At 36.2% G+C, this 23,724-nt stretch overlaps 2 protein-coding genes and 1 pseudogene across 2 annotated transcripts; 1 reads left to right on the top strand and 2 right to left on the bottom strand.

Moving 5' to 3' along the window:
- Positions 1-6,150: 6,150 nt before the first annotated feature.
- Positions 6,151-8,057, bottom strand: LOC143625791 (peroxisomal membrane protein PMP22-like). Its single transcript, XM_077096034.1, has 7 exons — positions 7,961-8,057; positions 7,657-7,755; positions 7,407-7,508; positions 7,233-7,308; positions 7,010-7,080; positions 6,846-6,931; positions 6,151-6,253 (listed from the first exon to the last, which is right to left on the bottom strand). Exons 1-7 carry the CDS (start codon positions 8,027-8,029, stop codon positions 6,202-6,204), a joined length of 555 nt encoding a protein of 184 aa, XP_076952149.1. The 5' UTR covers positions 8,030-8,057; the 3' UTR covers positions 6,151-6,201.
- Positions 8,058-10,082: 2,025 nt separating this feature from the next.
- Positions 10,083-13,140, top strand: LOC143625855 (uncharacterized). The gene is made up of 6 exons (XM_077096082.1): positions 10,083-10,172; positions 10,974-11,016; positions 11,117-11,144; positions 11,389-11,459; positions 11,657-11,784; positions 12,762-13,140. Exons 1-6 carry the CDS (start codon positions 10,083-10,085, stop codon positions 12,957-12,959), a joined length of 558 nt encoding a protein of 185 aa, XP_076952197.1. The 3' UTR covers positions 12,960-13,140.
- Positions 13,141-13,489: 349 nt separating this feature from the next.
- On the bottom strand, positions 13,490-21,869 carry LOC143625854 ((3S,6E)-nerolidol synthase 1-like; annotated as a pseudogene).
- Positions 21,870-23,724: the final 1,855 nt, after the last annotated feature.

The following is a 23,724-nucleotide window of genomic DNA, read 5'->3' as shown; positions in this document are numbered from 1 at the left end:
TAACAATGTACTGGTACAGGTCGACGGTAAGAGCACACTGGCACTCACCAGCAGTACTCTTATCGTCTTTATCAGAAGTAGACGACGGATTCTCGGCATACACGTCAGACTCCTCGGCGGTAGCCTCAAGATCATGAACGGAAGACATGTTTTGGATGTGAAGAACGATTTCAGGAGAATGCTCGACGGAAAGGTTAGAGTATTCGCCGGAAATCGTTTAGAAGAAGAAGAGTGAAGTGAAGGTGTAAATTAAGATGCACCTCTCCCCCTTTATATACTCATCGCAATGAATGCGATGAATTTAATGCGGAAGAGAGAGGAAAACGCTGGTGCAATGAAACTATGACACGTGGAAAAAGCAAGCTGGCAACAGCTGTTGACAGGACGCGCGCCGTAAACTTCGCGGCCACGCGCCCGAAAACTCGCGCCCACGCGCCTGAAAAAGTGTCTGGATTGACCATATACTGTCACGTCGCCATAACTTCCTGCACGTCCCGAAACTGTCAGAAGAAACCGTCGGACTACGCAACCGTCCCTTCAACAGTTTGGACCGTTCTTATCCTTTCACCAACTCTTAGAATTTCAAAAAGATTCAAAAAAGATTCAAAAGTAAGCGGGACTATACCCCTTACCTTGGCAACCAAGTAACTATAAGACAGGTGCGAGTACAGTGTTAAGGAAAAACCCTTCACATACTTAGCACCTGCAGGGAATTGAAGCCAAGAATACCTCGGCAACCAAATAACTATAAGACGGGTGCGGGTACAGTGTCAAGGCAAAACCCTTCACATACTTAGCACCCGCAGGGAATTGAAGCCAGGAATACCTTGGAAGTAAAGTAACTATAAGACGAGTGCGGGTACAGTGTCAAGGCGAAACCCTTCACATACCTAGCACTCCGCAGGGAATTGAAACCAAGAAGGATCTTCTGGGCCATGCTTGCGGAAACGGGAATAACATCCCCGCATAGCGGGAACGTCGAGAACTAGATTGTTTGAAGCTCCAAGATGGAATTGGTTGTTTAACATAATTGATCACTATGTTCAAAACTACCAAAACCTCATGGAGAATCTACACAAGTGGAACTCAACGCTCCTGACTTGCGAGGAGGTTACAGACCTACCTGCATCATACCCAAAGATCAAGCAGAAAAGTCGGGAATTTCTGCACGTGACATTAGGATTTCCGCGGGAAGAATCCCCATGGAAAACCTTAAAACTAAACCCTTTTCAAAACCCTTTGCTTAAGTCCAAAAGTTCACCTCACTTATTAACAATTCATGAGAAGAACATTGGACTGGGGGGACTTGAAGAGGTAGGTCCCAGCAGAGCCCAGTTGGACCCACAAGACTCACCTCAAAGAGGGACGTCTGCGCAGTTGAACCCGCAAGACTCACCTTCAACAGGGACGTCTGCGCAAAGGCTAAACTCGCAAGACTCACCTTGAAGAGACGTCTGCGCAGAAACCAACTGGATCCGCAGAACCCACCATGCTCAGAGACGTGACGTCCTTACGCGCAGTACGCAAGCTGTTCCCGCAGGAAAAGCCTCCCAATGGTCGACGTACTCCGCCTGTTCCCGCAGCAACGGATACTAGCCATCAGGGAAGACTACCCGCGCAGCAAGGCTACACGCACAACGCACTTAACTCTTAAATAATTCAGTAATGTCACCTGAAGAAGGAGTGAGCAAGCCGGGAATATTCCCGCCCAAAGCCGGGAAAACTCCCGCCCAAATGAGCCAGTCCATACGCTACTGGAGGATCTTTTGTACTGTACCTGACGAGGTATGGACAAAAGATCTGACCAAAGCTGCGACAGCTCACTGACAACAGTACAACGAGCAGCATGCTCTATTACTTAATGTCACTATCAGCCGCTGCCTACTCACCAACCTGTCGTAGCACGTGCATAGCCTGCAGTTAGTGGAAAAGGAATAGTACACAGCCGGCCTGGTCACTATCAGCCGCTGCCCACCCACCAACCACCAGCATGGCATGTGCGTAGCCTACAGTTGGCAGAACATGAATACTATTCAGCCGGCTGTACCTTCTTGGAAACCTACCTTCGGCTATAAATACTCCAATACCTTGGAATGGTATTATTATCTTATCTTCTCTCTGGCTATTTCTCTTAATATACACTTATATTCAAGAGCAATCTAGTCTGATTCTCACGCCGGAGGGTGGTCACAAGGAGGTACCCCCCTCCTCAGTGACGAGCTCACGGTGTCTGTTTTGCAGGTCATCAGAAGAACCATCTTTGCCGGACATAACCCTCGTGGGAAACATCTACTTAACCCCCAGATTATACGTAATCTGCCCGGGGTCACTTAGTGTTTCTTCACCAGCAATTCAACAAACATAGTAGCATCCAATCAAGCATTCAAATTCAACAATCCAATTACGAATTAACCAACTAATAATAACAGGAAATAATTAGCCTCCAAATCCATAAAGGGTTCTTCCTTGTCTCTTGAGAGCATACACAACATCCATAGAAGTCACCGTTTTCCTACGAGCGTGCTCGGTATAAGTCACCGCATTGCGAATCACATTCTCCAAAAATATCTTCAACACACCGCGAGTTTCCTCGTAAATCAACCCGCTGATTCTTTTAACTCCGCCTCTTCTTGCCAGCCTTCGGATTGCGGGTTTTGTGATACCTTGAATGTTGTCGCGGAGGACTTTACGGTGTCGCTTTGCGCCACCCTTTCCACGACCAGACATGTTTGTACTGAGATTGGAGAATACGAGATTTGAATGAAGTGAGGTGAAGATGGTTGATTTTAAGGTGGTTTTAAATTTGGGGTTTTTGGAGGGAGGATTTGAAATTTGGGAGGATGGTGATCCGTGTGAAATTGTGTTGGTGATTATGAGCCGTTGATTATTATTGTGTTTCTATTTGTTTGCAAGTGTGGATTGATGACATGGATATCTAAGTGTTTAGTTTTTTTACTTTTTTATATATATTTTTTAAGTAGATGATTTATTTAGAGAAAAAGTGCAAAACCTTAGAACATTCTCATCTAATCCTTTATTTTTCTGTGATGGGTGTTTTTATAATTCTCATCTAACCTTTTGTTTTTCTGTGATGAGTGTTTTTATAATTTAGAGAGTGATTTAAGGTGTTGTGAGTGAAGAGTTTTTATATTTTAGAGAAAGTAGTGATTTTTCTGTATACTTGAAAAGTTACTATTCATCCCTTATAATTTTTTAATATATTTTGAAAGTGGTTGTGAGTGAAGGAAAGAGAAAAGGTAATGATAAAAAGTATAAAAAGTATTATTTAATTGAAATTGAGAGAGAAAATATAGTGGGTTTTAGTGTAATTTTTTGTTTAGAGATAGGGAATGGGATGAGAATGCTCTTAGGTAGCGTTTGGTATGTAGGAATAATAGTAGGAATGGAATGATTCATTACGTGAAAATGAAAAAAGTGGTGTTTGGTTGCTCAATGAATGGAATCATCCATTACACATGGAATCCCATTCCATCAAAATCACTCCTTCTCACCACCCTTCGTTTTTTTATTCCATTCCCTTTTCACTCTACTTTGTCAACAACACCACCACCTAACAACCGCTAGTACCACCACTACCATCGGCACCACCACCAACTCCGCCGACACCATCACCGCCACCACCACCACCGTCATCGCCGCAACATTTTCGTCGCCGAAGCTACCACCGTCGCCATTGTAGAGTTTTTTTTTGGTGGGGGGGGGGGAGGTAAAAAGTATTTTAAGATATAAGTGTTTTTATTATTTCTATTTAATTTCTATAGTTTTTTTGGATACCAAACAATAAAAATTAATAATTGATTTCATTTCTATAGGTTAACCAAACAAGACAAAGAAATGTAATGATCCATTTTATTCTCTTGTCCATTCCATTCCTTCTCTCATTCCATTCCCCTTTATTCCATTACCTCCAACCAAACATATCCTTATAGTTTGAATTCACTCTAAATAATAAAAAGTTGTTTTGGGTTTTCAAGGAAATCAAATTGTTTGTGTTGTGGTGTTCAAAGTCGGATCTGCGGAGTTTTGGATATTCGAATATTTCGGATAATCTATATTCGAAATTTTAGATATCTGAATTTTCGAATAGTGAAACGGATATCCGGAATTCTAGAAAAAAAATTCTTAAATTATAAAATAGAAGTAGACCACACGGTGTCTCGTCTCAAATTCTGTAAGGAACTTCCACAGTTCCATGGATCTGCCCCCATCATCTTATCTCTACATCAGCTACATCGACGGCCATCATCATCTCCGATTTATCAACACATCGTAATTTGAATAATAAATAAATAAAATCAGTTAATCATTATAGCTGTATGTTTGGCTGAAAGTAATGAAATGAAAGGGGAATGGAATGAGAGAGGAAATGAAATGGAATATTACCATTTTTTGTCTTGTTTGGTTAACCTATATGAATGAAATGAATTATTACTTTATATGTTGTTTGGTATCCAAAAAGTTATAGGATTGAAAAAGAAATAATAAAAAAAACTCATCTCTCAAAATAAATTCTTTTACCAAAATAAAAAAACACTGCAATGGCGACGGTGGTGGTAGCTCCAGCGACAAAAATGGTGGTGGCTGTGGCTACAGTGACGGCGGTCAGGCAGCAGGGGCGGTGGTTGTGGTAGTTGTGGTGGGAGTGGATGTGGCGACGGTGGTAGCATTGGTAATGATGGTGATGGTAGGGTGGCGGCGATAGTGGTGGCGGTCAGGCGGTGGTGATCAGGCAGGGACAGTGGTGGTGGTGGTGATGATTTGGCGGCGATTGCGACAATGGTTGCGGTGGTTACGGCGACGATTGTGGTGGCGGCGATGGCGACGATGGTTGTGGCAGCGGCGGTCGTGGTGGTTGTTAGGTGGTGGTGGTGTTGAGAAAGTAGGATGAAAGAGGAATGAAATGAAAAAAAGGGGGGGGGGATGTGAGAAGGAATGGTTTTGATAGAACGTGATTCCATGTGTAATGGATGATCCCATTACATTGAGCAGCCAAATGCCATTTTTTTTTCATTCTCACGCAATGAATCGTTTCATTTCCCCTATCATTCCTGAATACCAAACACTACCTCATAAATCATATTGCAATAATATATGTAATTCGATTCCTAAACATATTAACAAACAATTTTGTAGCTAAACAAGTTTAGCGGGTTGAGATTTACCAAACTCCCAAGGGATCTTGAAAACCGAAAGTTTACACAAACGAACTTGGGCTTGGAACTAAAATTGACTCAACAATTTCTTGAATGTCAAAACTCAAAATGTTAAGGGATTTGATATTGTTTTAAAGCTTGTCTTTTACTGAATTTAATATTATGTAATAATATTTAGATGTGTTTAGTTTTCGAAACGCGGATGTGATAGAGATGATATTATGTAATAAGAGTTGATGTTTGGACATGCACCTTACTCTTTCATTTGTGTTTGTTTTGTTCACTTACGTTCATGAACCGTTTAGGATATAAACAAACGAACATATGCGGACACGGACACAGACACATTGATTTTCTTAACAAACAACGAACAAACACCAACATATTTCACTCATTTATTCGGTTCATTTTTATAGGCTGAGTGCCAACATTAAATGTAACATCAATCAAAGAGGGAGGTTTATGTTCATACAAAGATGTTCAAGGCCAACAAATAACGCTTTGGACCAACATGCATATGCCAAATAAGTGGCGGGCGGGTCGATGCTATGATAGGAACATTAATGACAGAATATTTCAAAATTTCACCGGATAACTACCATCCTAAATAAAACAAAAGCACACTCACCACACATTCATGACCTACTCGCATATACGCTTAAATAAGCAAATGATCGAACGTGCTGCACTCTGGTCCTTGGCTTTTAAGTATTTAGGAGGCATATATAGTCGCAAGAGTAATCAATGTAGCATAAAATCTAACCATATCATTGATTTAGAACAGTCACTGTTACATTACATAGCTTTAATTCGACACTAGCTTAATAATCAAGATACAAGATAATGGGACGGAAACCCGTTTTCCTGTTCGCGTATTCCGATAGATAAAAATAAGATAGAAAATATTGATAAACAAACTTTTAATAACTTACGAGCTAAAACAAAACCAATTTAAACATAATAGCAGAGGAGGAGGCAGCGGCAGCAGCAGCAGCAGATGTTATTAGAGACATTCCTTTAAATTTGCTTAACCTTTGGTTATTGTCATTGATCTTGCTCTTAAATTCAAGAATATACCCCTAAAAATTGAATTAAAGAATAAAGATAACTAGTCTAGTTCATCTAGGGGTGTAAACGAGCCAAGCCACTCATGAACTACTCAAGACTGGCTCACTAAAAGCTTGAATCAACACGAGCTAAAACGACCCCGAGCCCAAACATATATTGGAGCTCTTTTAATAAATGAGCTTGAGCTTGACTAATTAACTAAATTATTCATATATATAATTTAGTTAATTAGTTAATATATATTAACACAATATTTTGAATGCTACATACAAATTTATGATAACATAATTAAATAATATATATTATGTGATATGTAAAATTTATATTTGATTTATAAATCAAATTAAATATAAATAGAGATAAATAACTAAATAATAAACGAGCAAAGCCCGATCCGGGCTCGAGATTGAAACTGCTCAAGACACAGGCCCGAGCTTTAGAAATAGGGCTCTGAATGAGCAGAGCTTGAGCTCTCTTAAGTTAAATGAGCTTAGGCTTGGTTCGGCTACACCCTTAAGTTCACTAGTCTACCACCATAGAATGGTATAAAGCAGCATAAATAAATACACCTGCCAATCTATTGTATAAACTGAAAACACGTACCAGCACATTGCGACAAAGCTTTGGAAGATGACACGGAATTGCAGCGGCACGTGTCGGTGGTTTATCCACCCGATTACCGGCCAGAACTGAAGATTGGTTGATAAATATCATTCACTTGTTACAAAATTTTAAAAGTAACAATAAATATGGAAATAGAGTAGTACCGTCCACCCTGTATACTGTATTGCAGGGTATTCCTTCTTGATTTTGGATTTCACCTGGATCCATGGCCTTCCTGCGCATATTATGACATAACTCGCATTGGTGGTATTTAAGGTCAGACTTTACTTATGACTTAGTATCTCTCTTGTACACAAAACAACATGACATGTGTCACATAATAACAAAATATTCAAACCGTTACTACTATAAGCAATAGCATCTTACCTTCAATAACAAACCCATAGTAGAGCATAAAGATCAAGTTGTTCCATGGACCAGATGTCAACTGCTCAACCACCACCTGCAAGATGAAACCGCCAACCATGAATCACAATCACATAACTTGGTTGTAAGATTCTAAATTCCATCTATACCCATATTCAAAGATTAATATAATACCTTCTTGGCAACCGTTTTCGAGTCCTTTTTGCCCTTGAACAACTTATCCAACATTATGTGGTAATAATGCCCGAATGGTCCAAGATATGCAAACCCAAAAAGCTGCATATTTTCCCAATATTAATCACTCATCCATAAACAACCATACACGCTAAACTAAGATCACTCTAATCCGAGATTTTTCATGATTAATAAAGTCAACGAGTTGACTTCAAAAAAGTCAACAAATATGAAATATATGAGATCATACCACTTTGAGAATAAGACGACGGATTTGCAGTTTCTGGATGCCAGTAAGCTTTTGAGAAACTATATCACTAATCGCCGATAATACTCCGGCCGTTATAGCCTAAAATACGCACAAATTATAACCCAATTCATGATAAACTAAGAACCACAAAGCCCATTTCTTGATTTAACTAAAACCACAAAATTAATAAGAAAAACAGTTCAATTTCAACAAATGAAACAAACCCAGTTTCTAATTCACCAAAATAAGCAAAACCCAGTTCTTGAAATCAACACAAATGAAGTAGATCGAGAAAAGTCAGCACCTTTGTTCTTAGTGGATGCTGTTGAAGCTGTAGCAGGTACTGCTGAAGCCCTCTTTTAGCGATCGACATGTTTGAGGATTTGTTGTCGGAATAAAAAATTGAATTGAACCTATAAATTGTTCGAATTCCACTTTATGGTTGTTGCTCGGAAATTGGATATTTTCCTTCTTACCTTTTACCTAACCCCATTGAACTACAAGGGCCCGGGGGCCACATAATCAAAGTGTGTGAAAGGTTGGAAGATGTGAACATCTAAAAGTTTGTTAACCGGACCGGGTTTAATCCAAACTCGTATTGATTATGAAAATCTCATGCTCCGGTATAAAACCGAATGTCGGCGTGAGAAACTCGGTTGACAAGTCTAACTCCGTTACATTTTTGTACTTAAAAGCTGATTTCAAAACCGAACAGGCTTGAACAAAAACTGGTTGACCATCTTTAACCAAAATCGAATCAGTTTAAGCCATAAGGCCCATAACTCGATTTGTGCACCTCACCATTTTGATAGGACTTGTGTGTGAGTAAAAATAAAATAAGTTTTGCAAATACCAGGTTTATATTATGAAGATATTGTTTATCTGAATATATTCATATTCTAACTTTATATCATCATTTTAGCGGGAGGGTTTGGATCAAATACAAGTAAAATTATCGTGCAAACCAAAGGGAAAAAACAAGGTTAAAGTGTTGTAAATAACAAAGCGTGGTTAATTATGCTACTTATAACTGGAGTAGTTACACTATCATCAGTTCATGATAATTATTCTATTTGTACAAGTAGTTAAACTATTTATAACGAACGTAATTACACTTGACTACAATGATAAAAACTCTAGTTGTACAAAGTAATTACTCAAATACAATTACGCTACTTCTAACTATAGTATTGATTACACTACTATACCCAGTAGAATACTAGAATCCTAGACATGGAAAAACTATGATTATTTAGACAAATCATACCTCTTTTTAAAGAATAAAAATGTTACTTCTAGAAAGACCTTAACTCTAAAAAAACAAATACACTTTACGTGAAAAGATTTAGAAACATAGGATCATAAAACATAAATACATAATAAATGTCACAACTCACAATCAAAACATAACATTAATAAGCGCAATGCAAAATACATATGAAGAGTATTTTGTTCACCATTTGATATAAAAATTTCTCGTTGAACGATCACTTTAAATATGATTTTTTGGTTGAATTGAGACCTTTTATCATCTTTATAGAGTTTTTTTAAAAAAATTACAAAAATGTCATTTTCAATTTTTCAAAAATTTTCAATCCGCACACTTACCATGTTAATAGTGCGTGTACATTAGCCCACCACGAAATTTGTGTAAGTGTTACGGTCCTCTCATAACGGTAGAATGACGTCGTTTTTTCAACATCCTTTTTTATTTTCCTCCGATTTTTATTTTTTAAAATACCTCACAAATAAATAAAAAAATGAATAGGATTGGATGAAATTGGGTGTCTCTCTCTCTCTCTCTGTCTCGTCATTCTTCCTTACTCAATTCATCTCCATCGCAATTACCAGGTATTATTATTATTATTATTCAACTCCGATTGATTCATCGTGTTTTCTGCTGTTTGTTTAATCAAATCAAATCAAATCAAATCTAGCTGCTGATTCGCTTAACCCTAAACATTAGGGCAACTGTAATTATTTATTTATCAAATCCACCATCTCTCTTTTGTTGTTTTTCCATTTGCACCCTAAAGTAATTAATTAGTACATCCTGAATGCAAAATTGATCTATTATTATTATTATTATTATTACAAGATCAACTAAAATCTCTGCTTTTTAACTTGGTATATTTTTAGATTTATTCTGAAATCTCTGCTTTTAACTTCGTTCATGTTATGCAGTCAGGATTTCATTTGAAGGATAACGATGAGTGCAGCCATCAGACGCAAAGCCTTGTCTCTGCTCAATAATGTATGCATGCTTATCTGCACTCTGCACCATTCATTGCTTGTTTTTATATTTGGATGCACATTTAAACCAGTATTCGGGTTCTGATTATTTAAGGTTTCTTTAAATCATTAGATTTGGATATCCATGTTTATGCATGTATCCTGCCATTCTTATGTGCATAATTGATATATTCATGATAAAATATTATAATGTTGCGCAGTCAATAGAGAGGGCCCAACCTGCATCACGAGGAGGATATGTTGCTGGTATCCCAATGCTTGAGGTAGTTCGGTTTTTACTTTTTTGATTCATGTATGTTATATTATAATAATAAAGTTAGTTCTGTGAAGTTTTGATTGTTAATTATATGTATGTTTTATCTGATGAGTCTCCAACCCTTTCTGTAATTTATTACAGCAAGTAAGTCTCTATTCTCTAGCTTATGATGTTACTTTATGTTATTCATTTCATACACAGTAATAGAAATTAGAAAGTAACATAAACATGCTTAAATGTGTTTCTCCTAGTAAGTTTGATCATGTGCACTTGTTAGCTTTCAAGTTTGTTTATTTGTGACGTTTCTTTCAAGTAAGTCTCTATTCTCTAGCTTATGATGTTACTTTATGTGCACTAGTTAGCTTTCAAGTAAGTTTGATCCCTGCTTGCGGTGCGCGCATATAATGTATATATGTGTGAACCCTCGGGTGGGCAAAAGTAAAATTGCACTAATTTTGACGTTATCTTACTAATCTCGTGAAAATAACGTTAAAAGTGGCGGAAGGTTAATCAGGCATCATGTGGTGGCGTTGATAGCCGAAAGACAAGGGCACATGCACCAATCAGCCGGTGTCCCGATGATTGAGTGCTATGTGCCTTATGTCCAAGGCTTGATGCAAAACTACTATCGAGCCGGGGGTCTCACCGGAAGCAGCCTCTCTATCCCTATGGGATAGAGGTAAGGCTGTCTACATCTTACCCTCATCAGACCCTACCATAGCATTGCTATTGGTGGGATATACTGAGTACGATGATGATGATGATGATGATGATGATGACTTGTTGTTATCATGTGTAATTGTGCCAGGAATTCGGAAGAAAATCAATATTGGTACAGGGATTTCATCAAGGTTTGTTTTCTATTAAACATGAGTATCCATTGTTCACACCGAAAATTCAGGATTTTGTTTACATAAATCAGTAGATGATGCATGACTTAAATGATTGCAGGTGCTCCTGTTTATTCAAAACCCTTGAGGTAGAGATATTCTATTAATCTTCGTATCTCCTTTATTGAATATTTCTTCATATGTTTCTCGTTGTTGATCTTATGGAAAAAGATAAGTGTTGAAGAAAACTTTCTTAACTTGTAGCTTATGAAAAAATATTATTGTAGTTAGCATATAATTATTATACTGTTGCAATAAAAAAGATTAAGCACACCCCCTTATTGACCTAACATTTGAACCCAACGTTTCATTTACAACAATTTCTTGTCACAGGGACGTTGTATCATCTCCTAAAACAGATTTTCCAACCCAAACATGGAGCAGATCTTTCTTTACATACCGTGGTATGCTTTTTCGAGCGTCGTAACTCATAACAATACTTATGATAATTTATAAACCATGCAAGTTTTTTTAATATTCAATATATGTTGAATACTGTTTTTTCATTTGATGTTTGTATGATGAAATTATTTTTGCTTAATTTATGTATAATCAATCTTTTGTAAGTTTTGGTACTCATAATGTGATTATCTTGAAACAGAACCTACTAAAATAGAAAAGATAGTCAACACTTCGGTCAAAAGGACACACACTGCCCCTGCTTATTTTACAGCATCGGGTGCTGTTGCTGGAAGTGTTTTAAGTACTCCCATTGTAAATGCCCCACAGGTGCATGTTTAAATCTTTTGTTTCTAACTACCAGACTTAATTCTCAACCATTTTTTTTTCTAATTGTAATATACTACCGTCAAACGAAAATTGTAAAAAAAAATGAGATGATATGGCTAAGTGTATAGGTTCAGGTAACGTGTTAATTTTTTTTTTTCAAATTTCTGAAGTATCTTTTATTAATGACAATGTAATGGAATCATGTAAGACCGAACCTGTTTACTTATGAATGCGTTGATTCTGGTTATGTTTTATCTCTAACTGGTCAGATGGGGGTAAAACAGAAACTAGTCAATTAATTTGAAAGAAACAGGAAGGCTTGAAAACGAACCAAACGTTCAATGAATCACTTGCCGTAAAGTTACTTTATGTTCACTTATTTAGTAAACAAACAAACAGGAACAAATTTTTTTGTTCAGTTAGTTAAACGAACGAACATGAACAAGTATCATTTGTTCATTTATGGTCGTTTAGTTTAAGTTCGTTTGTGTACGCTCGCTAGTTTACTCCTAAACTTTTTAGGCTTCTTACAGTCTAGTCTAGTTTTAATAATTTTTTAGGCCCAACACATCATTGTTCACATTTACTTTTAACCGGTTTTAACTCAGTTATGCTATATATTTTCAGTTGCGTTTGTGAAGCATTCGTTTATACTGTTAACAAACAAACATAAACAAACATGAACACGAACACACTCACTTTCTTAACGAACAAACACAAACAAGAATACCCCGTTTGTTTAATTGTTCGTTGTTGATCAGTTGTTCGGTTAAAGTTAAACGAACGAACACGAACACGCTCTGTTCGTGTTTGTTCGGCTCGTTACAGGCCTATAAACGGGCCAGATGGTGGGTTGCAAATCCCGAAATTGTATTCTTAATGCATAAAGCTTCTAAATCATTTACTCTGGAACGCCCAAAGAAATTTGTATTAATCCACATTGTTTTATTTACTATTTTTTTTTTTTGCATTTGTAGGCGGCTAAACTGGGCATGGGCTCGACTGTCTCTTCAACTTTCCTGCCAAATCTTGCTCTATTTTGGCATATAAATAACGGTATTGAAGAGATACTGGCGGATTATGTTCACCATGAAATGACCCGAAGCTTGATCTTGGTGTTAATGAGGCTCTTCCTTATAGTTGCTGCAAAAGATGTTTTTGTGGCTACAAATTAAATCCATCCTTTTGAGAATACCTAGGTTTGATCAATAACCGTCTTCTTTTATGTATTTTGAATATGGTGAATGCAGCGAATAAAGATTAGTCCTAGAAAGTTATATAGGGCTTGTGAATGATTCAGTTTTTGAGGTTTTGGTCGACGGAATTGTTTTGACTTTTGATTTGAAGTTTGACTTTTTTTTTTCTTTTTCAATATCATAATGGTGTTTAATTGCCTTAATCATGCCTAACATGGTTGTTTGATTACGAGTAGTAGATTTGTCAAGTATATTATAACGAAAATGCAACGTGATCTTGAGTTTTACCTACGAAACTTCTTTCAAGACGGAAACTTCAATATTTACCACTTTTTTTCCCTATTATCTAAAGTTTGTTCATAAGAAGAATAGGAGAATGTGAAAAATCCTTAAATTAAGTGTTTTTTCAATTCTACACACACACAAGCTTTGTGTTCTGATATATAGCATGTCCGTATAACATCTCCAACTCATTGTATTAACTAAAATAGTTAGTATATAAAATTGTCTCAAATGATAGACTTGATATAGTCTTCTATCATATCAAATGAATTATTGTGTTTGTAACCGTACATTGATGGAATCAGCCGTGCAAAGTTTATAGAGCCTTTCAAGAAATTTTCCGAAAAGGGGTTAGGGGAGAGGCATTCTTTGTTTAAACACTTCCATGTAGCTGAAATCATCATCTTGACGTGCTCCCGGGCAATATTACTAGTACTATACTCATGTTCCATGAGGAGACACTTGACATATGATCCATCATGGCCGTCTTGATTCTCTTCCTGTTAGAAAGATCATATATCGAGTCAGTTACATACAAATTAGTAAATGGGTTGGTTAAACATACCCTGTAGATTTTCAACATATCCCTTAAAAAGTTGAAAGGAAGTGCAAAATGTCAAAAGAGAGGGACAAGGTACGTTTAGCGCAATTCGTAAAGGATCTAATACATTGCAAACATAAAAATTTGAATAAACATTTAAACCTGTTCAGATTCCAAATCATCTGTAAGACGCAAAATTTTTGAAATTGATGATACAATGCCATGATCATTGTTAACAAGGTTCACGTTTTATTTGTTGGCACCATCACCAAGGAGGAAAAACATGTGAACTAGGAAAACCTGTACACCCGAACTGACCATCCCATTCTTCTGACTCCGGAATATGCCCAGAAGCAAACCATTTTGCTTCCACCAAAAATGCATCAAGCAGTGTCACCCACTGCAAAATTGTTTTGGAAAGTGTTGTAGAAGTAATATATCTAAATATATATATATATATATATAATAAAGGAAACCATTATGGGACAGAGTTATCAATCCTTTAAAATTTTATTTTCCCGCCTATCCTTTTAAATTTTCTACGGGTTATTAATATTATAAAATAATATTCTTATTCTCCAGCCAAGACTTTTCATAATTAGGGTTATGTTTGTTGTATATTCTTCATCCATGATTCTTAATAGACGGCTCATGATTATCGATGTTCAACAATAAACGGTACATCATATAATGAATTCAATCTGGATATACAACTGGGTTCGGAATTGAATCTGGCTACCATGTTCAATCGATGAACAACCTCCCATCATCTAAGGATTCGCGAATAAGCTAGGAAGGTATGTTATTTTATTTGCAATTTTATGTTTTCTAATTCACCTATTTGAGAACGAACCCTAATCCACAGTAATTATCTAGGGGTGGTTTCTCTTAATTTGGCTATGCCCAGCAGGGGAAGTTCGATGTCAGAATTTTGATAATTGCAGATCTTGAGATCTGTTTTATTTGGTCCAATTAATGAGCACTGGTTTGACTTGACAGCTCGAACGATTAAGGTAATTATTTTAGTTATTCGGTAAATATTAATTTACATTGTAAAAACTAATCTATGATAAAATTTCAATTAACATATCAATGATTGCTTGATGGTATAGTAAAGATCAATTTTATTATTTTCTTTCGAATCTAACAGGTTGCATATTATATTTCAGGTGATGAATGTAAGAAACATAACAGTCTGTGGTTTCCATTAAAGGCCTTGAGATTATTTATAACTCTAATGAATTTGTGATGGTGAATAATGAGAATGTCAGAGTTGAAGGGACAAGGTTTGATTCTGGACCATTTGGAAATTTCCGATCAATCTTCCAATTGTTTGGAACCATGTTTGTTTGTTCTTATTTAATCTTTCTTCCAAACCAGTAAGTTTTGAAAAACATTCAATTTATATATTGGTTTAGAACAAATATATATATTAGTGTAGAGTTGAAAGTTCCCTTTTTTTGCTGCATTTCTAGCTTATGTCTTACAATTCACCACCCAGGCTCTATTGCTCACAATTTTCAAATGATGGTTCCCTTTTTGTTGCTGCATTTCAGGTTTTTGTTTTAATCTTTAGTTGCATCCATGCTGACCATCTAAAACATATGATGGGTTCAACATATAATATATTAGTTTGTGTTGCACAAGCAATTAGTGTACCTGAGATATGATTATAAAATTAAAAAGTACAATTACAGTTGCGATCCAAAATTTTAGTAAAACACTTTAGGAGGTTATACACACTTGATTATTACATGTTGTATTTTTAACCAGATTGTCCATTACTAATTTAGATATATTTTATAAATTTATTGTTGTAGTTTGTAAATTTGTTGTTGATAAATTTGCACACACGGGTCAAACATATTGTTGTTGATTATTTCACGCTCAATATTTTGTTATAGTACTTTTAACCTGTTTGACTCATCATTCCACTTGCCTTTGTATACATATATGTGTGTGTGATAAACTTTTAACCAATCTGAAGGTTAAATTTGGGATCGTCGTTTTTTATTCTTAAAATTTGTAATTTAGGCTATTCTTAAAAGTGTAATGGCTTTTAATTCAAAAAACTGAGCAAAGAATGCAATTATCAATTTGCAGCTTCTGGTTGACGGCTATTTTTTTATGCTCATGTTTGTTATGGTCATAAATCACAATTCAAAATTAGTATGGTTTTGACTTTTGGGGTCAAAGTGACTTTTAGACTCATAATGACTTAATGTATGTTTAGATTTTTGAGTCAAAATGACCAAATTTTGCATTTTGAAATCAATATGGTTACTTCACATAACGTGGAAATTCTTAGTTACAAATAGTTGAACATAACGATACGTATCTATTTTAAGAATATTGAGGTGTTAGCTTTTTGATATAACCACTACCCTATATAATTTTAATATGTACATACACTTTGAAAATGATGGAATTTTTTAGTACAAACATTTTATCTTGTGGTCTCTATTTAAATTTTTTAACATTTTAAACTTTTAGGTACTATTTTGAGCATAAAGTTGTGGACAGCTTATCCAAAATAATATGCAGCATTGTTTGTGGGGTGAATCAAATTTGTGAGGACATTACATCCGCATCATTAGAGTTTTGTGAATTATAATTGTAACTTTACTTTATTAACCCGTGTGATATGTGGGACTATAGAAAATATCAAATGCCGTATACAATGAAATCTTTAAAGATTTATGAATTATTTATGTGCTTGTGAATTATAATTGTAACTTTATTTGCTATTTATTTCACTTATCTTCCAATTATTTACAGAGTTAACATTGTTCAACCCGTGTATTACACGGGTACCTAACCTAGTTGGATAATAAAAACATCACTTGCAAGTGGTATTGTGTTCCCCCCCCCTCCCCCAAAAAAAAAAAAAAGTGGCCGGTGTGGGTTCAAATCCGTAATGACTTTATCTTTGTGTTATTTCATAATTAAGTTAAATCTGTAGTTAACAATGAACAATATATCATACCGACTTCCGTAAGGAATTTATGGGGTTAAATCCATGTTTCTCATAAACTCTGCGCGCAATTTCATTTGTAGTGACATATAAAGCTTTGAATGACGACTTCACATAGTATGGGAGTTGCTCTACAGGGCCAATATCCCACCTGCAGCAAACATATATTAATTGGAAGGAAGACAATTAAGTAAATTAACATGAAAAAAGTAGAAATGATGTTATAAGTTGTGTTGCATGTTACGTACATGTTGACTGCTTCTGTGAGTAAGTAAGTTCACATTAAGGCTCCCATAGATATCAAAAATATCATCTATGATATAAATGAGAGAGACGGCTTTCGTGAGATCGATTCTCTGCTGCGACAAGGTCGGATTTGATAAGGAAACCATAGGCACAATGTACCACTTTAAAGGTTGGCTCCTTGCAAGATTTAATTCTTGCCCCAACCCTAGGTCATCCCACCACCTACAATAGAAAAAGAAGATAAACGTGTGTAGTTGTGTACTATACACACACATACATACATAAATAATTACATATACATGTTTACCTACATAACTTTATGTTTCATTTTTCAGTTAATTTTTATAAAATAAATATGAGATTTTGGTGTTTGATTCGTCCATACGATAAATAAACAAATAAAACATGATCTTCAGCAAGCATGTAGTGTTTTGTCAAACGTTTGCAAACGCCATGAAAATTAAGGTCCCACCAGTAACGGTGTGACAGTGTTTGCTTATTCGAGTGGGGTGCCTGGTCACTAAAGATTGCCCGACAACAACTATCAATATATGAGCAGAACGTCGATGATGACAAGATGACTTGTCACTAGTCAGTAGTCACAACTCACAAGGGCAATATTTTATTATTATTTCAAAGCCATGTTATGTTAGGTGGATAAAAGGAAGGGGGAAATAAAAGAGACAAATGCTAAAAGAATATCCAAAGGAGTATCACCATCAGCCCGTATCTGTCCGTAAAAGTGGTTACTAACGGAAATATGTCGGTCGTTGCTTTCGCAATTTTGTTATGAGTAATCTCATTTGCGATACACTAATCATGGAATTTACTGAGTGATCACCGACGACCTACTTTAAGCTAAAATCTTTGGTGTAATTGCTTTCTGTCAGAGATCCCTCAGTAATTTGCCTTAATTCCGCAATACTTTTTTTTACCAGTTTATTGTGAATTGCACCTTAAGATTTCATTTATTTCCGTCTTGCGAATGGACTTAACCATCCTGCTTTCCACTTCTGCTAATTCTTTTAAGATTTTGGCGTCAAAGTCTCTAGGAGAGTTAAGTAAACTGAAGCTCGTGAAGTTTCTTCGGTTTGGATTTTCAAGTGTATATCTAACGATTCGGGATTCTTTGTCATCAAGAAAATTGAGTGCTTTTTGCAGCATATGGCTGCTAAATGTTGCAGCTTCATCGAGTATGTCTTCTCCATCTATACATAAATGTGAGGCTTCATATAGTTCCATCAAACCTCTAATGTCATATTTAAGATTATCCACAAACTTATCATTCTTTCCCTTGAATTGCTCAAAAATATCTGCCGAGACGCAGAAACCTTTCTGCCTTAAGATTCGAAAACATAGGGAGACCTCATAGAGATTTCCATGTTGAAGGAAATCTTTGTTAATCAATTGAAGGTAACACTTTTCAAGAATTAGATTGATCTTATCTTCATAGAGATAATCAAGTCCTAGCCGTTCAAGAGAATCGACCATTAATAGATCATCAAATTTGACATCATTATTATCATTGCTGATCAATTCCCGAACACATTCTATCACAACAGTGTCTTCAGGCATGCACTGCAATGTAGATTTGCAAAGAGTTTATTTTAAAACATAAAAACAGGAAAACTGAAAACAATATATATATATATATATATATATATATATATATGAAATGGAAAAGTTGGTGCATGCTGTGTTAATTTGTGATTTTTTTTTAATTAATAGATGGTTTAGGATTAAGCTAAGTTTTTCTATGTATTTTGAAAGTTCGTGTATTCTAGGTGGTTCGCTAACTACCTACAAGTGAACTTAGGTGGCACACGATCCATAGAGTTTAATGATGAACACTGTGAGGACTGAAGGTCGTTTGAGTTATATATGTTTGGTGAAAAAATTTGACCCCAATTAATGATCTTTATAATTGATTTGATAATAAGAAAGAGACGAATAAAAATTGAACAAAACAAACTTTGATTGAACTTTAAGATGATGAATCTTGACTATAACGATTGACCCATATTTATACTACACGAACACCAATCCTAAATTGACATATGTATATGGAAGCTGTAATCTTCCATCTTGACACATCTAGCCTCTAGACTTTACAAATATTATTAAAACATAACTAAACATAAGTAAACTAATTACAATACGGCCCCTTGTACTTCTGATGATGAGTGATTAACACCACATTCACCCCTTAATCATGATCATCTTCTGCAAGATCCGCTTATAGCAACATTGGTTCCTCGTCTTCGTCCCGAACCAAGTTTGCCTCATATCTCCTTTCCCAATTTGGACATTCACTCTGATAATGCCCAAGTTCAATTTGTGACACCTTACGTGACTCTTGTCCCGCTGCACTCCACCATCGCCTCGACCTGTCGCTGGCATCCTGCCTTTCCCTCGTCCATGTCCAAAGTCCTCCCGATTTGAGTTTCTACAACCACAATGCTCATGTGTTTATCCTTCATTTTCCGTTTGCGCCTCTGAATAGTAACTTCCAAGACACATTTTCCAATTGAACCATCTTCCATGTCTTCCTTTTCCCTATTTTGGCAAACGTTTTTTCCCTCAAGTACTAATCTGATTAACTTGTATTCAACCAAAAAGTAATCCACTGATTATACTTGTACAATATTTCCGAAAACAAGCCTGGTTCTTTGGTCTATTGGTTCTGATCAAACCTGTCTCACGTTGAAAGTCAAACATGCCTCGCTAATGATAGTCAATCCCGCCTTCTGCTAATGACAATCAATCCCGCTTCCCTACGTTGACAATAAAACTTGCTTCTCTGCGTTGATCCTGCTTAATCTCGCTGCGTTGATAACCAATCCCGCTTTCCGCTAATGTTTATCAAACCAAACATGCCTTCTGCTAATGATCTTAATCCCCTAACCAAATCTCTTAACTGTTGCTTTCCTTCTCTAACAATTAAAAATCCCTTGGTTTTGTAATCCCGTTTTCTACTCGATAGAAAGATAATACAAAACAACAAACTGGCCTTTTCCTTCTTCCTTCTCTAGCAAATAAATCCCCCTTGTTTTGTAATCCTGTTTTCTTGATAGAAAAACAATACAAAACAACAAACTAATCTTTTCATTCTTTCCTTATCTAACCAATTGAAACCACATACAACAATAAAAATATATTTTCTATTTCCTTATCTAACCAATCTGATCAAACGAGCAAGGAATAGGAAAAACACTTATCTGAATTACTTGGCAATAATTCTTGAATCAAACTTTACTAGTTTCTTATTCATCGATTGCCTCCCGTTTCAATTTTGAAATTACAACAAAATCCCTATTTTGTTAGAACAGATTAAACGTTATCCTAATCTTCAATACCATCGTTGTTTCTGATCACTGGAATTTTGCATTGCCGGAAAAACTCAATGGCCTAATTAATAACCACCACCGCTGCCCCTGTTCTACTAGAAACAACCACCACCTTTGTCAATTTATTGCCAGGAAAAATCAGTGGCAGGAAAACACCAAACCACCGTCGCTAGTTTTTTCTTTTATTTTGCCGGAAAATATCGCCGGCAACAATAAACCACCGCTGCCGTCTTCTTCTTGTCGGAAATCACAACCTTCGATCACCACTTGTTTGAATTGATTATCAAATCACAAAAATCCTGATGCTCTGATACCACTGTTGGCCCCAATTGATGATCTCTATAATTGATTTGATAGTAAGAAATAGATGAACAAGAATTGAACAAAACAAACTTTGATTGAACTTTAATATGATTAATCTTGAATACAACAATTGACCCTATTTATACTACACGAACACCAATCCTAAATTGACATATGTACATGGAAATTGTAATCTTCCATCTTGACACATCTAGCCTCTAGACTTTACAGATACTGTTAAAACATAACTAAACATACTTTAACTAATTGCAGTACGGCCCCTTGTATTCTAGGTGGTTCGCTAATCTAACTACAAGTGAACTTGGGTGGCACACGATCCATAGAGTTTAGAGATGAAAACTGTGAAGGACTGAAGGTCGATCGAGTTATATATGTTTGGTGAACTATGGAGTCCTCTTGTCACCCAAACGAACTTTCCGTGTTAGCTTATTAACTTAAAAAAACGGTGGCATACATTTCAAAATTTAAAAGTACTTTAGGGAAACACCTGAAACTGCGTAGTTGACTTGAATCCTAAACCACCTACTAATACAAACAAAAAATTCGCTAAATTCATAGGATGATAGTACGTGGTCAAACAATGCCAAGGTTATGCGCACTTTGATTTTCATGAGAACAAAAAAGACATTATAAGTACGTACCTGCAGAGGTGGTCTGCTCATGCAATTGCCTAGGGATTCATTAGGCTTAGAACAATATTTGAGTCGATCTGAGGAAGTAACAGTCCACTTATGTGTATGATCATGTGCTAAAGTTGTATGAAAATCGCCAGGTTTTAAGAGCTGTGAAATCGTTTTGTGAGTAAATGAAGTAATTGTTGACAGAGTATTTTGAGCTGCCACTGAAGACAGATATATATAGAGATAGATTGGTTTAAATTAATTTCTTGTGACAACAATGTTGGTACTTATAATGGAGGTTTGAGGAAAAGATTATCATCATAATTTAAACAAAGGAGCATGTGACATGAATAAAGGTTTGTTGACAATTCAGTGTAAGTTACTAAAATTGTTATATACTGTCACGAATAAAGGTTTGTTGACAATTCAGTGTAAGTTACTAAAATTGTTATATACTGTCACAATCACACCAGAGACCGATATACTTGTTCTGGAAATTAGTGGAAAGTAATGCCCCCTCTCAAAATATGCAAACAAGACATGAAAAGATGTCATGTCATCCAAAAAATTAATCAGGCCCTGCTAAAAATTAATATTTCACAATTCCCTTAAAAATAAAATATCTTGTAGGCTCCTCTTTACATTTTTTTAAGGAATATTGGCCTCATATAATCCCAACTATGGCCCATTGGCAAATATAAGGACCAACTATCGAAATGACAAAATATAATCCCAACTACGCATGTGGGTGGAAAATTAACGGAAACTTAACCGGCCGTTAGTTTTTGTGACGTGGCGGCTGAGTTGTCACGTAACCGGCTGACTGGGATGCTGACTGGTATATTAATTAAAAAAAACATATAGATTAAATTAACGAGGATGATGACATGGAATTCGTAATATACTAAAACCTAATAATTTCGTCACTCCTTAATCAATTGATCAGTCACCATTCACTCTCACCCTAATTCTCTCCTTAATCGATTGATCGCCGTTTCACTCTCCTCAATCAAGCCCCAATTTCTTCATTTTCGTCTGCTTCACTCCAAACCCTAGCAAAACTGACAATGGGTGATAATATTATCATCGACTTCAAGACAGGTGGGAAATTTGAGGTCGAACCGTAAGGTATGTTGGTAATGTAAAAACTACTTCATTAGAGTTAGATGTTGATAAGCTATCCTTTTTTGAGATACTTGGTTATGCAATGGATTATGGTCCGTATGAAAAGAAGGAAGATTTGTGGTTGTATGCCATGATACCCGGTGATGGACATTTGATATTGTTGGATAGTGATAGTGTAGTGCATGAGATGGCTTCCTTGTTAGGTGCATCAGAACGTTTGATCATATATGTTCAAACCCAAAAGATAACCAAACCAAAGCCATCGGAGCCCAATAATCCTCAAGCCAAGCCCATTAACATGGAATCCCAGCCCACCCAGCCCATTAACATGGAAGCCCAACCCATTAACATGGAAGGCCCAGCCCACCCAGACCATTAACATGGAAGCCCAGCCCATTAACATGGAAGCCCAGCCCACTAACCCTTAAGCTCTTGCTAACCCAGTCCTAGTTATTGCAGCCACTTCTCCATCAACTACCTTAAGTCCTCGTAGGTATTCCAAGAATACAACAAGAAAGCAGGTATTCCCAATTTCACCAGTTAAGATTTCAACAACAGTAGTTAAAAATCCACCTCCACCACCAGTAGTCAACATTTCATCACCACCAATTGTTCAAACTCCACTTTCACCACCAATTGATAAACCTGCATCCCCAATTCATAGTAGTTCAGATGAGTCTACTGATGTTGGATCTGGTGATGATTCAGAGGACGAATCTTATAATTTCAATCTGGATGATAATGAGGGATCTGAGGATGAAGAGTTCAGGAGCTCATTTGTTGCAAGAAAACAAGTGAATGAACGGGCTGTTGAAAAACAAAAGAAGCTTCTTGATGATTTGTTGAAAAACAAAACAAGTGAAGATGCAGATGATTTGAACTTGTTAAGTCATGTGGGGACCAGTCACTTAGACACATACAGTAGTTATGAAGATTCAAATGGTGATGTTCACACACCTGGAAATAGTGAAGATGATGACATAAGAGGCAACAAGTACAGAGAAAATGTTCCAATTGTAGGTAAGCAAACTGATTGGGAAAATTTTAACTGGTCTGTTAGAATAAGGTTTATAAGTAGGGAGGCTTTTAGATCAGCTGTGAAGAAGTATGTTGTGGTAAATGGTAGGAATTTGTCTGTTTCTTCTAGTAACAAGCACAGAGGTGGCAGAATAAGTATTGAGTGTGTAAAAGGGTGTCCATTCAAGTTGTTTTGTTCATATGATACTGGAAAAAAAAGCTACATGATTAAATCTGTAACAAATGAACACAGTTGCCAAAGAAACAT

This window comes from Bidens hawaiensis, unplaced genomic scaffold (genome assembly GCF_021521415.1).
Source record: "Bidens hawaiensis isolate Kalapana, Puna unplaced genomic scaffold, B.hawaiensis_p1.1 tig00004242_1, whole genome shotgun sequence".
Classification (NCBI taxonomy): domain Eukaryota; kingdom Viridiplantae; phylum Streptophyta; class Magnoliopsida; order Asterales; family Asteraceae; genus Bidens; species Bidens hawaiensis.
Note: the sequence above shows the minus strand (reverse complement) of the source record. Positions and strands in the feature narration are given on the sequence as shown.

What these genes read in the sequence shown, in the direction of transcription:
- LOC143625791 (XM_077096034.1), bottom strand. Translation starts at nt 8,029, where the DNA reads ATGTCGATCGCTAAAAGAGGGCTTCAGCAGTACCTGCTACAGCTTCAA. An exon ending in CGAAAACGGTTGCCAAGAAG is followed by an intron (nt 7,309 to 7,406) that starts GTATTATATTAA and finishes TTCATCTTGCAG; the next exon opens with GTGGTGGTTGAGCAGTTGAC. An exon ending in TACAGTATACAGGGTGGACG is followed by an intron (nt 6,932 to 7,009) that starts GTACTACTCTAT and finishes ACCAATCTTCAG; the next exon opens with TTCTGGCCGGTAATCGGGTG.
- LOC143625855 (XM_077096082.1), top strand. Translation starts at nt 10,083, where the DNA reads ATGATAAAATATTATAATGTTGCGCAGTCAATAGAGAGGGCCCAACCT. An exon ending in CTGGTATCCCAATGCTTGAG is followed by an intron (nt 10,173 to 10,973) that starts GTAGTTCGGTTT and finishes TAATTGTGCCAG; the next exon opens with GAATTCGGAAGAAAATCAAT. An exon ending in CCATTGTAAATGCCCCACAG is followed by an intron (nt 11,785 to 12,761) that starts GTGCATGTTTAA and finishes TTGCATTTGTAG; the next exon opens with GCGGCTAAACTGGGCATGGG.